Source organism: Canis lupus, chromosome 8, assembly GCF_048164855.1.
Source record: "Canis lupus baileyi chromosome 8, mCanLup2.hap1, whole genome shotgun sequence".
Taxonomy (NCBI): Eukaryota; Metazoa; Chordata; class Mammalia; order Carnivora; family Canidae; genus Canis; species Canis lupus.
In genome coordinates, this window is record NC_132845.1 from 21245988 (window position 1) to 21260866 (window position 14879).

The 14879-nt window shown below is 33.1% G+C and overlaps 1 protein-coding gene across 11 annotated transcripts in view; it reads right to left on the bottom strand.

Annotated features, from left to right (window-relative positions):
• The window catches only part of EVI5 (ecotropic viral integration site 5), a 194765-nt gene that overhangs the window by 99779 nt on the left and 80107 nt on the right, over positions 1-14879 (bottom strand). For 8 of the 11 annotated variants that reach the window (XM_072834513.1, XM_072834509.1, XM_072834511.1 and 5 more), the window contains 4 exons: positions 12004-12064; positions 3413-3466; positions 1548-1580; positions 842-988 (listed from right to left, as the gene is read on the bottom strand). In XM_072834513.1, the coding sequence (XP_072690614.1) occupies positions 842-988; positions 1548-1580; positions 3413-3466; positions 12004-12064 (295 nt within the window). The remainder of the gene's footprint in view (positions 1-841; positions 989-1547; positions 1581-3412; positions 3467-12003; positions 12065-14879) is intronic. The other 3 variants (XM_072834514.1, XM_072834516.1, XM_072834517.1) reach the window with 3 other exon arrangements.

Here is a 14879-nt window from a genome sequence, read left to right on the forward strand (position 1 = left end):
GAAGTCATTCTATTTGCCTTCCAGACTTGTACAGAATTCTACATTTAGCATAACTCTTTCTGCCTATTCCTGTTACAATCCAACTCTTACCTGAGAGCAGAAAATGGAAACAAGAAGTAATATCTTTTTAGAAATACATAGTTGGCCTTTTTAGCCCTCATATCCTTGCTCAATATCACACTAGTCTCAATTTGCCAATGGAAAATGATGTCTCAGTTGCAAAAGATAAAATCAGTAGCTATTTAGTAACCTAAATTACTTAACATAATTTTTTAAAAGTTCATTTTTTTCATTTTGAGACTTCTCTCTTCTTGAAAAAAATGTAAGCATATATCTTAATCCATTATTTGATGTCTTGATGTAGGAAGTTAAGGCTGTAGTTTTTCACAAGACATAAATCCCCAAATTATCAAAACTTTGATGAGGTAATTACATATATTCTCCATGTTGGATAATATTTCATCTGCACAATTAACAAGAATTAGCTGGAGTTAAGACTCAAAAATTACCCATAGCAAAATATCAACATGAAACAGATTTCTAAAACGTAAAAAGCAGGTCTGACAAACATCATTTATTTTCTGTGACTTAAAATATAATGTAAGAAAAGATAACCTATTTCTAACAAAACTGTGTGGACAGAGAAAGAATGTTAGAATGAAGAGTCTTTAGACCACAGTAAGATCCCTCAGTATTATAGAACATAAAATTAAGAATTCAATTAAAGTAGAAAACAAAATTACTTAGAACAAGAGCACAGAAGTTGTGCTTTCCAAAAAAAAAAAAAGTTTAAAGGAAAAGGGATGAGAAAGGTAAGAAAAAGCACTACCAGACTCCTTACCCATTGTTGTTGGTGCTGGAGCTTCCTGATGGTATTTTCAGCTTGCTCCAGTTTAGCACTGGCCTCATCACTCTGCTGTTTGATGGTGGCCAACTCCCGTTTTATGAGGTAGTTTTCCTCAGCCTCCTGGGCTCTTGTCACTTGTCCCTTAGGACATAATTTGTGTGTGTGTAAAGCAATTTAGGATAGATTCAAGAAAGACTACCTTTGTGAGGTTTAGTTATTTACTGTGACATGTTAAAAAAAAAAAATCACCTCAGAGAACAGAACAGCCTGAGTAATTATTAACCAGCAGCTCATTATTGCTCCAGCAAATTTGGGGGAACTAAATTTAAAAATTCATCTGATAATCTTAAGAACAATTCTCTCAGTCAATAAAAATTCAATTCATGCAATATTACTGAGTACATGCAGGACTAAAATTTTCAATGAATAGTAGTTAATTTTGCAGAATCCACTGATTGATATTTTGGAATAAGTATTTTTAAATAAAGTTAGCTTTAAAACGTGCATAAGGTGTTTAATAAACCAGGACAACACTGTTATCAAAAATTAAGTTTACACGCATATATACCAGCCCAAAAAATTATTTCTAGGAAAATGCATGTAAAATTGCATGCGTTAAAATGTGAATCTCTAGGTTTAGGACTTCCCTTAGAAGTAAAGTTAGAGAAAATGCTAAAAAACAAAAACAAAAAAACTATACCTGTATCAATCTATCTGCCAAGGAAGCACTTTCCTATAAAAGGAAAAATTCAGATAGAAATTTAAGAGAAAGAAATAAAATAAAGGTGCATAAAATTAGGAATAAGAAGAAACAAAGCATACCCAAATTCCATCTACTTTTCATTGTAATTAAATCCATGTTTAGGTTTGATTTTTAAAGCTTTTTTTTTTTTTATTTTAATTTTTTACTTTTTACTGTGTCTGTTATTCTTAACCCTTAAGAAAAATATATCAAAATAAGCATAGACTACCAAAAATCATATGCTTCTAGAAGACCAAACACAAGAGGTTTTTTCATCGTTTGGGACAAGCAAATAGCTTCTTTTTAAAGCATACTTTTAACTCTTCATGTTTGGGAGTCAGCCATATTGTCAAACCACTTATAGGAAAAGGAGAAGGAATTTGAGTAAGCAATTCCACTTATAAAGTGTGACAGCAATTTGTATAACAGCAACTTCCAAAGAAGCAAAGCAAGGAAAATACGACAAATGAAATTAATGAGCTCACCGTAATAAACTAGCAATAACTCAGTAAGTAAACATTTTAGTTACAGAATTTAATGGATACCTAAGCATTTGTAGAATTCTAAGTGCTAAAGGACAGACCTAGGCCATGTAAGCCAGCAGAAAGGTACTTAATTTTCTAGAGGTAAAATCAAACTTAACACTTTCCTACAGCACCTTTATCTTTCTGACAGTTCAATGAAATGAAAACACTTTCTCTGTGAAAATATCTCATTCCAAAGATAAAAGACCACCTAAGAAGACAGATATTTGTAAACTGAGTATTTAATGGAAAAAACAGTATGCAATTAGAACTTAAAAACTAAATTAAGCTCATCCTTTTTTGCAGAGTCACCAGAAAAGTAGAATTATCCTCAAAGCAACTCTAACAAGATGAAGGAAATACAGGCAAACTATTTTTTATCTAATATAATGTACCTGAAATTTCTATACAACAAAAAGACATGTAATAAACATCCTATCCTTGTGTGTAGTGCAATGCTTTCAAATAAAACACAAATATCCAAACTATCCATTTCTTCATGTCTTCTTTCTTACCAATCTGTAGATTTTTAGGGAAGATTTTAAGATACTTGGCAATATCATTTATAAACCTACTTACTCTCATCTTTGGTTTAAAAAAAAAGCCCCACCAACACCAAAAGACTTTGTGAATTCAGGTTTTTCTTTTAATAAACCAAAACTCTTAGACTATACTTTTATTACTCAATATATTCTTAAAGCATCAGAGCAAGACTACAAAAATAATGCAAAACTTTCCACATCTGCCCAGTTATTTTATATGATACAAAAAGGAAGAAAGAGGTAATAAGTAGTATCAAAATAAGTCTGAGAATCAAATGTTTAAGCATAATTCCCCTGTATTGAAAACCAACAACATGGTGAATTTTTATGAGAAATCAGTCATTCTGACTTAACTCAAAGGAATCCTAGGCTTTAAAGGAATCACTGGCACATTTAATATGTGGCTAGAAAGTCAGGGCAACATTTTAAAGTCATTTTCAAAATACTATACAGAATGAATTCTTAATTAGGTTACGCCTAAAGAGCATACTTTTTAAGAAATTATACATAAGGAAAGCAAATGATATCAATGTTACTCTAATAATAACCTTAATTAAAACTTTAACCTTAAAGTTCAAGGACTTATAGTGATCAATATTTATTAATGACAAGTTATTTAGTTAAGTAGTAAGCTAGGCAAGCTAAGCAGTTAATGCCACAACTTTGGAGATTTGTGATAGAGTTTTTGAGCCTTTATTAAAATAGAAAATAATGCTGTGCATTCAACAGAAACTTGCATAAGTAGTTATTTACTTACTTTTTCTAATGTTTCAATGCGCTGTTTTAAAAGTCTATTTTCTGTGCGTAACCTCTGCAAAAAAAAAAAAAAAAGAAAAGAAAAGAAAAAGAAAAAAAAGAAACAAACAAAACAAGAGGTTTGTTTGCAAGCATTCCTGAGAGGAAAAGATTCCTAAATCATAGCCCTTAAAATGTACCACCTTTAATAAATAGCAAAGGTCTAAGGAATGATAACATTATTATCTGTCAAACTCTTACAGGTTCAGAGTAGGAAATACATAGTAAAGAAAATGACCACATTTAATCAATCCAGCTGTGACTGCATTTTAAATATAAGCTGCATTACATACAGAAATAATCCCTTTCTTTTAAAGTACCTACCATGACTCATAATCAGTATTTTCTCATCTATCTTAACATCCCCATCATATAGAAAAGATTCCAATTCATTTACTTCTTACAAAGACTATCTATACAAATAGAATTCAAATGTTTATCAAATAAATAAGAAATCTGAAAAATGCAGCTCATAGAAAAAATACCAAATAGTCAGTTCAGAACTAGACCAGCCTTCATTTATGCCTTGTATATGAAAGCTGCAAAACTCCTCCCATTCTGAAAATATAAAGATTGAGTTACTGGCATCAAATTAATTATGAGTTGTTCTGAACATAAAAAAATGGCTCAGTCAGCAGAGAGTATGTGACTCTTGATCTCAGGGTCATGAGTTCGAGCTCCATGTTGGGCATGGAACCTACTCAAATAAAAGATTAAAAAACAACACACCACCAAACTTGAAAAAAAAAAAAAAAAACTTCTGATTACTAGCATTTTAAAATAGTTCCAAAAAGCAAAACCAGATTTGGAACACCTGGGTAGCACAGCTGGTTAAGAGCCTGACTCTTGATTTCAGCTCAGGGCCTGATCTCAGGGTCAAGTCCGAAGTTGGGCTCTGCGCTCAGCAGAGTCGGCTTAAGACTCTCCTTGCCCCTCCGCCCTCTTGTGCTCCCTTTCTCTCTCAAATAAATAATCTTAAAAAAAAAAAAAGTAAAACCAGATTTAAAAAATCTTCACCTAACCGCTCAATACTCAACTCCCTAAACTATCAAATTACTGCTATTAAGTATTAAAACTAAAACACTCTACATAAAAAACTGCCTTTTTGCATATTCCATCAACATATTTTTGTAAGAATCCTGATGTTATTCTTTCATTTTAGAATCTTTTAAGTTACCCCTTCATTTTGCCATCATTATAATTTCAAATTCCCCTTACCTTTTGTACAAATTTACTCCAGAACTCAATCCAGCCTTCTTCCAACCCTATCATCCTCTATATTTCTGCTTTTAAAAATGTCTTCCTCAGAAATTTCTATTAATTCAATCTACCATTTTTCCAGTAAAGACTAAAATATAGTTAATATAACATATAAAGTCTCAGACCAAGGAAATAGAGATTCTATGAATTACTGTATCTTGTTAAGTGAACCACAAATTGGAAGAAATAAATCTTAAGAGTTATTATAAAGATCTGCAAATTAGATTTTCTTATTCTTGGAAGACACATATTTACAACATATTTAGGTGGTCTGAAATCATTATTATTTTATGTGTGATTTCAGACTACAAAATAGCTTAAGAAGAAAAGGTTTCTCGTTTCTTGGCTATACATATTATGTGTAGCACAATGGTCTAGGCAAATAAGCAATTATTAAATGCCTTTAAAAATCTGCAAGTCCAGAGAAACAAATGTGATTCTCAAAATGTTCTCAACATACTTAATTAGAAAAAAAAATTTTTTGTTTATCCCAAAATACTTAGAAAGCTAAGTTCAACCAGACAATTGAGTGAATAAAGTTAATGTTACAACAGAAATAATGCTAAAATATAAAATTTAGAACTAAAAACATTCATCTGGGTTTCCCTCTCCATCTCCTTTAAATCTTCTGAATGTCTGCTACAGATTAAAGTCTAAATTGATTTCTCCCACACACATACACCCAAATGTCTGAATACCACTTTTTAAATAAACCAATTCCCCATTTATGTGACATCTACTTCATCATAAATTGATAAACTTTATCAGTTATTAAAGACTATTTCAGGATTACCTATTAAATTACAAGTGTTTCTTTTTCTGGACTAGTACCACAGTATTCTGGTAATTATAGCTTTGCGATCTCCTTTTGGTCTGGTGGAGCTAATTTCTCCCATTCTTATATAATTTTGTTTATCCTTCCCAAATCCTAAGTGCTAATATACTAAATTAGTTGAGAGAATGGGTTTTGTAGTTAGATGGGTGTAGGTTCAAATCCTCACTCTAAAATTAATACCTGTGCTCGTTAATATTGTAGACTCTCCATTTTCTCATCTAGAAAATTAGAGTAACGCCTGCAATGATATGGGAAGAATTACTGCACATAATACCAAGAGCTTAATTAATGATAAACAATGCTCATAACATTCTTTTAAGTCAGGCACGAGTAGTATTTTATCATTTTTCTCTATTTTTTACAACTATCTTTAGATTTTTTTAATGTTCTGCAAAATCATGGGGAATTAAATGACTGGATGTGTTAATATGTATTTGATGGGGAAATAACTTTATTTAACACAGAATTCTTTTTGTTTCTTCCCTTTAGTCATCCTTTTTAAATGCCTTTATGCAAAGTTTTTCAGTGATAATTTGTTAGGCTCTATCCTATTTTTCATTTAGGTGATCCCTAAATATGCTTTTATTCTTATTTTAAGTGGAATTTCTTTTTCTAAGATATTCTGGAAATGTTTATTGCTGAAATATAGGAAAGTATCTAATATCTATCACTTGACTGAATTCTCATTAATTTTTAAGTATTTGTCTTTTTAATTACATTTGCCAGAGTGAATTAAGAATGTTTTCTAAACTTTAAAGTGAAAACTATAAAGAGAAAGACTAACAGATGCATATACTTAAAAGAGAGAGGGAGAGACTTTTTTGACCTACCAAATCAGAAAAGAAAAAATGAGGTAAGTGTGACAGCAAAAATGAAATAACCAATGTAGGCAAGATGTTAGTGGAATGGAAAATTGCTGCCCAAAAAAACATACCCTGGAAATACTCTTTAGGAAATTTACTTAGTACATATCAAAAGTCTGAAAAATACTAATATCCTATAATACAATAATTCTACTCTTTAAAGCTGGCTAAAAAAATATAAGGTGCCAGAAAACTTTATACATAAACATGCTAACTATATGTGCTATTTTTAATAATAAAAAATGATTTAAAAAAAAACACAAAATATCTCCAAATGGGGAAATTTCAGTTTCTAATAACTCACTTTATTCTTGCCATTTTATTCTTACTCATTTTATGAAATAACTCAAACACAATAATCTTCCTTATGGGGACAATTCATTGATCCTATCAACTTTTCATTGTCCCACATCTGATGTGCTCCCTTCCTTCTTTACAAAGTTTAATTTCCAATCATTAGAGATAGATATTCCCTTGCTTTTATCCTCCTCTCTGCCATCTCTCCCTTAGAAGTTAGCATACTTGCCTGGTAAAACCACTACTCTGGGTCAGCGTACTGATAACTCTGTGTCTGCACCTATGCTGGTACATATAACTGAAGAAAAATAAAACACTGAAGTTTGTTTAAATTAACAATCACTAAATTCAGTTGGACTACTAATGCACTGTAGCAGTAATAATGTATTTCCATAGGCCATTCCTTCTCTCACCCTCTCAGGTCATATTTCGTACTTACTCTTCTTTCTTTAACCAAGGAACCCTTCATCTCACTATCACTCCTAAATGATAATCTATTTCAAATTTCACTGAAATAATAAAACAGTAAGAACAGAACTTAGCAAACTCCCACAACAACATCCTACATCTTACCTACATTTTTCCCCATATATTTTAGATCCTTTCTTGTTCTTGTGGATTAACTATCCATGATAATAGACCAATTCTCCTACCATGGTCTAAATCCTAAACCATGCTGACCCTAGTAATTACTCCCTGCCATTCACACATCATCAACCTTTCCTACTTGGTTATCACCATAAAAAACATGGTTATTTCTCCCGTCTTAACAAAAAAGTAAAGAATAACCAAAATCCCCTCAACATCATGACCCTCTCTCTAAGCTACTGCCTGTCCCATTTCTCTCTTTATAACCTATATCCAATTTTTTCCAGTTTTTAAAATTTTTTTCCAGTTTCATTCAAGTTTTAGTTCCCACCTCTTCTCTGCTTTTTTCTAGCTTATCTCCATGCTGACAAATTCAATTACTATTTCTCCATCCTCCTCTCACAGGAACACTCTTTAGCACTGACATAGTAAAATAAAATCCTTCTCTTACTGAAACTCTCTCTTCTCTTGGCTTCTAGGACACTATACTTCCCTAGTGTTCTGCTTTGCTCTCATCTTTCTAACTTAAATGTTGGCTTACGATCAGACTCAATTCTTGAACTCTCTTCTCTATTTCATCTATACTCAATCCCCAGATAATCTCAACCACTCTAAAGGTTTTTACTATCCTCATTCTGGCAATAACTGCAAAATTTATATTTTGAGCCTGTCCTCTCTTACACTCAACACTGAATATTCAAGGGGCTCCTTGAACATCTCCTAGGCATCTGATACTGAAAATACTTCAAACTGGGCTCCTGATATTCCTCCCAAAACCAGATCCTCCCATAAACTTCCCATCTCAGGCACTGGGAACTCTAGTTTTCTACACACTAAAGCCAAAATGCTGAATTCCTATCCTCTCACACCGCCACAATCAACTTGTCAGCTTTATCTTTAAAATTTATTCAGAATCCAATCACTTCTTACCACCTCAATCCAAGCCACCATCATCTCTGGCCTGTAGTACTTCATCAGCCTCTACTTAGTCTTCCTGTCCCCTGTAATCTACCCTCAACCTACCTTCTCCTCCTTCACTGAAAACCCAAATGGCTTTCCGGATTCAAAGTTATTGACTTCACATGTTCAATGACACCCTACTCCTCTCACTTTCCTCATCATGTATGCTGTCCCATCCACAATGGTTTCCTTACTGGGCATACTCCTGACTGGATTCTGCTCTCCCTCCAGATATTTATATACCTAGGTCTTAAACTTCCTTCAAGTACTTATTCAAAAGTATTCTAGTCAACTTTTCTAAATTTTTAATCCAAACACTAACATTTTACCCTCCCTTCCCAGACATATTCTTTTCTCTGTTTAACACTTATCCTCAACAAAGTATTATATATTTTACTTGTTTATTGTCTGACTCCTATACTAAAATATAAGTTCCATGAGGGCAGAAATTGGTCTATTTCATCAATACATTTCAAGGGCCTAGAACAGTGCTTGGACATGTAGTAGGCTCTACAAATATCTGTTAAATCGATGACTTCTTGAATAAATTATACTATTGTACCCCCCATGGATATTATTATATAGCCATCAGATATTTAATGAAAGTTTGTGATGCCACAGAAAAACGGGCATCCAAAACCTTACATCACAATGCATTAAGTCTTTTTTGGAAAGCAGCACAGTGTATACACTGAAGAATATATGGTCTTAGAAAAACATAAATCAGATTTCAAATGCTTGACTTTCACCATTTTCTAGCAATATGACAACTAGCATATTTTTGAGCTTCCTGGAGCTCAAGAAGATGAGGATAAGAACCCTCTCATAAGGTTATTAGAAGAATAAAAGTAGATGATGCATGTAAATGACCCTTCACATATTAAGTGTTAAATAAATGTGTCAATATAACACTTCACACCATTAAATATAACTCCTGGATGACTCAGATAACATTAGTCATATTTTCCTTTTTTATGCCAGGCAGTGAATACACAAGTGTTTTTATATTATTCTGTTTGTCAACATATCCAGAATACTTCATAATTTTTAAATTTAAAAAAAAATCGACCTTCTGGCTAAAAATCCGTCAGAATCTCTAATTCCTCCCATTTGCAGCACTTATATGTCCCACAGCACAAAATTTAAATATGAATATTAGATTATCAGTTCATATGTCAGTCTTAAATAGAGTGGGGGAATAAAAGTTTTTCATTTTTAAAGATTTGTGAGGTACCCTAATAAAAGCTAGAATTTTAATATTTCTTACCTCCTCCCCCTCAGGTGGAACATCAATAGATTGGAAGATACTGAGAAAGCTGTTTCTATTAACAAAAAATTTCACACAATAAAATGTAAGATTCTCCATGTGAAACCATTATTATCAAAATCTTTCTGTTACACTTTCAGAAAAGGGTTGGAAAATAATTAAAAGTTATTATCTTCATCAGGGAGCCTCCAGATATAACTGTTAGACTAAAAGGTCCACAACCCAAAGGTCTTAGAATTTTAAGTTAAAAAAAGGGAAATGTTAACAAATCAATGGCTGATTTTTTACTTCCATATCAAAACATCAAATAATTTGATGATCATACCATTTACTTGTGTGAAAAACAGCGTAAGATTATCTCGCTGAAGGCTTCTGAGGAGGACCAAGACAAGAAAGTATGAATTTAAGAGAACTCACTTCCTTGTAAAAAGAGACCTCGGGGAGAAGGGAAGAGAGTGTGACTAAGGAAGTGGCGTGTCCTATTATAGAGAAAGGCTCCAATAATACATGGCTAACCATCTGTAAATGCGGTGGTCATCTGATTGTGACTGAGATGAGTTGCCAAGTCAAATATCAGACATACCCAAGCTTATATAAAGGAAAAAAAGAGGGGGGACAGTCCTACAAAAATTATCATGGCTTTGTCCTTTTTGGTGACCAGAGGAGTGAAGAGAGAGAGATGCAAATGGTATGAGAATAATAAAACACTATGTGGAAACAAAATTTTATAAAAGGAACAAACTATCTTTGAGATCAGATTTTATTTACCCAATGTGTTTCTAACTTTTTGAACTTTCATTTCTCCCCTCCCCCCACCATTTCTTCTCTATAAACACTTGTGCCATCTGTTTTTCCTTAAGACACATGGAGCTGGCATCCAAAAGTACTCTGTGAGGTATATGAACTATAACTTTCCCCCAAAACTGAAGTTTGAAAAAAAACTGCAAATACAAGCTAAATTTTGCTAAAGATCTTTCTGAAAAGCCCTCTTGGTATTCCTACTATTCATGTGATTTAATTTTAGAAGAAACTTCTTTAAGAGCAAAAATTGTTCATAGAACTGTGTTTTGTTTTGCAATAACATAGCATGGTGAAATGAACAGGATGGCTTCCCATCCTCAGATTCTTGATTTGCAGTTCCGAATATTCGTGGTATGCGATAACCCATACTCTTTCCCCACTCATCAGGATGACGTACTTTTCCACTTTTAGTAGGTTGAAGTGGAGGGTATGATTTAATGTTACTCTTACTCATGGTACCTAAAAGAAAAGCAAATGGTAGAGCAGCAGTTGGGTGACAGAATTTTTAAAAAGGAGGGAAAAACATCCACAAAGGTTTTTTCTTTCTCTCTCTGAAAAATGTAGAAGTATCTATTTCCTATTGATAGGGAATACGGATAGAAATTAAAATAAAACATCTAGAAAAGGGAGACAGATGAGAGAGAGGTCACACATAAAAAAGGGAGAGGTTGTCTCCAAGAAGGCTTTTGAGAAGGACCATGGCAAGAAAGTATATCAATTTCATAAAACCTATTCCCTTCTTGTAAAAAGGGCCTGTGGATGTGAGTAATGAAGAGGTACTTTATAGCAATGGTGAATTAAGACATGGCTAAAGAATCATAAATAAGGTGATCATCTAACGTCTTGCCAGGTTCAAGTCAAAACTCTCAGACACATCCAAATGCAGAGTTTAAAAAAAAAAAAAAAAGTGTAGTCACTCAAAACTTGCTTTATTTTGGTTTTTTTTTTTTTTTTGTGGGTTTTTCTTTTTGGAAGGGGGAGAATATAAGACAGATAAAATCCAATGATCAGCAAGTCAGTTTCTTCACTAACTCCTGCTTTTACTCATTATCCTCATCCTGAAATATCAGCATAAAGCCTATAGAACTTTCCTTAACGCTCAGCTCAAACAATGCCAAAGATCCTCATCTTAAGAATTTCTAGCCTACAGGGGGCACAAATAAGAATTTTGAGATATACATAGGAATTTACATATCCCTTAAAACTGGCAATCTACCTGTTTCCATGGACAGTTCAAAAGTATAACCTTTGCTTAGAGATGAGAAAATTGACTAAGAGAATTAGCCAAAATTTCCTTCAGCTTTAAGGCATCCGTAATTGGTTTTGGTGCAAATATTTGTTCTATTAATCTACACATGTTATAGATGAACTTCTCTGCATTTTTAAAAATATGTTTAAATTAAGTGGTAATTATCTTCCCCATAGAAGTATTTTCTCTTCATGACCCAACAACAAATCCAGAAATACTGCTGCTCTCACGCTACAATAAGAATCACTTGTTATATATTTCTGGTTTTTGAAAGGTTTATTTTAAACTATAACCTAGTGAGATGGTAAATATCAGTAAGTAGTAATAAACATCACTGTTAAATTTGCTACAGGAAATAAATATATCAACATAACCAAACAACCGACTTTAATAAGTTTATGTTTGGCACTTCTAAAAGTCCTGAGATGCTTACTTTAATTTCAACTTGTTCTTCCATTTCTTTAGTTTTTATTGTAGTGTATTCCTTTTCAAGCCTAAGAGGAGGAAGAAAAAAAAAATCAAAGATATGTTTTTACTCCAAAGTAGTTACTAAATTATAAAATTTGAAACTACATATTAACACAAAATATAATTTCAGTAGGTTCCAACTTTTAACTTGAGATACTTGATATTAGAAAAATCATCTGAATAGTTACATGGAATTTTATCAAAAAATTACTTCACAAGTAAAAATGAGAACCACACAAAAAACTTTCAAAAGTGAAATATACAAGGCACCAGAGAAGTGAGTTTACAGATTCTATTCAGTCCTAAACTTATGAAAAGAACCATCTTTCTTCCTCAAATTAAAATATATTGATATAGTTCAACTGGATTTCAACCAAAAAAAAAAAAAAAACAAGTACTAAAAACTGAGTGTAAAATTTATAATGGGGGAAACGGAACAAGTCTTCCTAACAAAAGGATTCCTAAACATAGAAAGAATGAGGCAAATATTAAAATCACCATTAAAAATAATGACAATAAAACATTAAAAACACCATTAAAATTCCACAATACTCCCCACAGGCAAGAAAAACCAAAGGATGTTAAAATTAATGGGTAAAAACTTAAGCACAGTCTCAAAATATTTCTCTCAAAATAGTAAATTTGTAGTATATTGGTATCCTGATAGCACCTGAGCCAACTGATCAAGATTAACACCACCAATAATACATACGGACATCATGCATCCCCTGTTTAGATGTACTGAGAAGGGTACTTCGCTTCCATGATATGCACACCCTCAATTTAATCAAGAGAAGTCATCAAACAAACTCAAACTAGCAAACCCATTGACCAGCTCACTTCAGAAGTATCAAGGTCAAAAGGTAAAGACTGAAGAACTGTCACTAATTGTAGGAGAGTAAGAAATGACAAACAAATGCAATGTACTATTTTTGCAACTCTAAGTGTAAAATCATCTTTACAAAAATTTATAGGCCATACAAAAATTACTCCCACCAAGTTACTTTTAGATCTTACTCTGGACCAAAAATGTTAGTAACTTTAACTTCTCCTAATACTAACAAGCCAAGGCCCCCAAAAAACTTAGACTTGCCATCAAAAATCAAATTCTCCCTTAAAGGAGAAAAACCCATTACTTACTATTTATATATAAAATTTCATTTAACTCACAATAACTTTTTTTATTGTGATAAAATACACCTAGCAAAATTTACCATCTTAACCATTTTTAGGTATACTGTTATTAAGTATATTTATAATGTGCAGCCATCACCACCAGCATGTCCACTGTTCTGTTCATCTTATGAAACTGAAACTTTTTGTTTCTCAAATTCAGCAATTTCTAATAGTCTGCCTTCAACTTCACTTATTTTTCTGCCTGCTCAAATCTACTTTTTAATCATTCTAGTGAATCATTCATTTCAGTTACCAGACATTTCAGATCCAGAATATTTTTTTTTTGTTCCCTTTTACGTATTCTATCTCTTTACGGATATTTCCATTTTATTCATCTATCTTTTTCTCGATTTTCCCCACATCTTCCTTTAGTTCTTTGAGCTTCTTTTAAAGTCTCTACTTATCTACTTTATCTGCCATCGAGTCGCTTTCAGATATAGTTTCTATTTACACCTGACCGTTGAACAACATGAGAATCAGAAGTGCTGACATCCCTGTGCAGTTGAAAGTCTGTGTGTAACTTTTGATTCTCCAAACATGTCACCACTGTCGACTGGAACTCTTACAAATAGCGTAGTCAACATATTTTGTAAGTATCATATTTTGTAATCTTAAGATGAAGGAAGCTACAGAAAAGAAAGAGTTATAGGGAAAATTATAAGAGAAAATACATTTGCAGTCCTGTGCTGCATTTCTCAAAAACAATCTGCATATAAGTGGATGAGCACAGTTCAAATCCATGTTGTTGAAGAGTCAACTATATTCTTTTCCTTTGGGCCATACTTTCCTTTTTTTTTAAATATGCCTTGTGATTTTTGTTATAAGCTAGGTATTTGCTTTTGTTTAAAATATTTTATTTATTTATTCATGAAAGACACACAGAGAGAGGCAGAGACATAAGCAGAGGGAGAAGCAGGGTCCCTGCGGGGACCCCAGGATCATGACCTGAGCTGAAGACAAACCCTCAACCACAGAGCCACCCAGGTGCCTGTTACAAACTAGACAAAGGGGGAAAAGGAAAAATAAAGGGAAGAGAAGAATGATGGCCCTTCAAATCTCTTGGCAATTATTTCAGCTGGAGGATAAGGGGACTTGCAACAATGGAAAGTGGTGCAACACTAATGGCACCTTCCTTGCACCTGTGATCAGAAATGGCACAGCAATCAGATCAGAGCACATAGATTCCAGGTACCTGTTAGACAAGGTCACTTGTGCCCACCCTGGTTCCAAGTTGCATGAAAGTTGCTCCAGAAATACAAGCAAGCACAGCTGCATACCATGGGCTGAATGAAGGGTGAAGAAGGATGGTGCTAAGGGGTACTAATGTGCTAAGAACTGAAATTGACTAAACTAGCCACAATTCAGTTCAAGCCTTCCCCTAGAAGTTACAAATCTTCAGTAAGCCCCAGAATTCCAAAACAATTACATCAGATTCTGCCACCGCAATTGTTTTCTAGGTGGGAGACCGATCCCTGGCGATTTCTACTCCATTTTCTTACAATCCTCTGTCCACAATGACTTTTTAATGCTGGTTGTTATGCCCATTTGTATAGGCTTAGAAAGACTGAGAAACTTGCCTAAGGTCACACCTTTGACTGTTACACTACCATGTCTATTACTTTGGTGTATCTAAAAGAGTAATATATTCAAAAGAATTTACAAGAC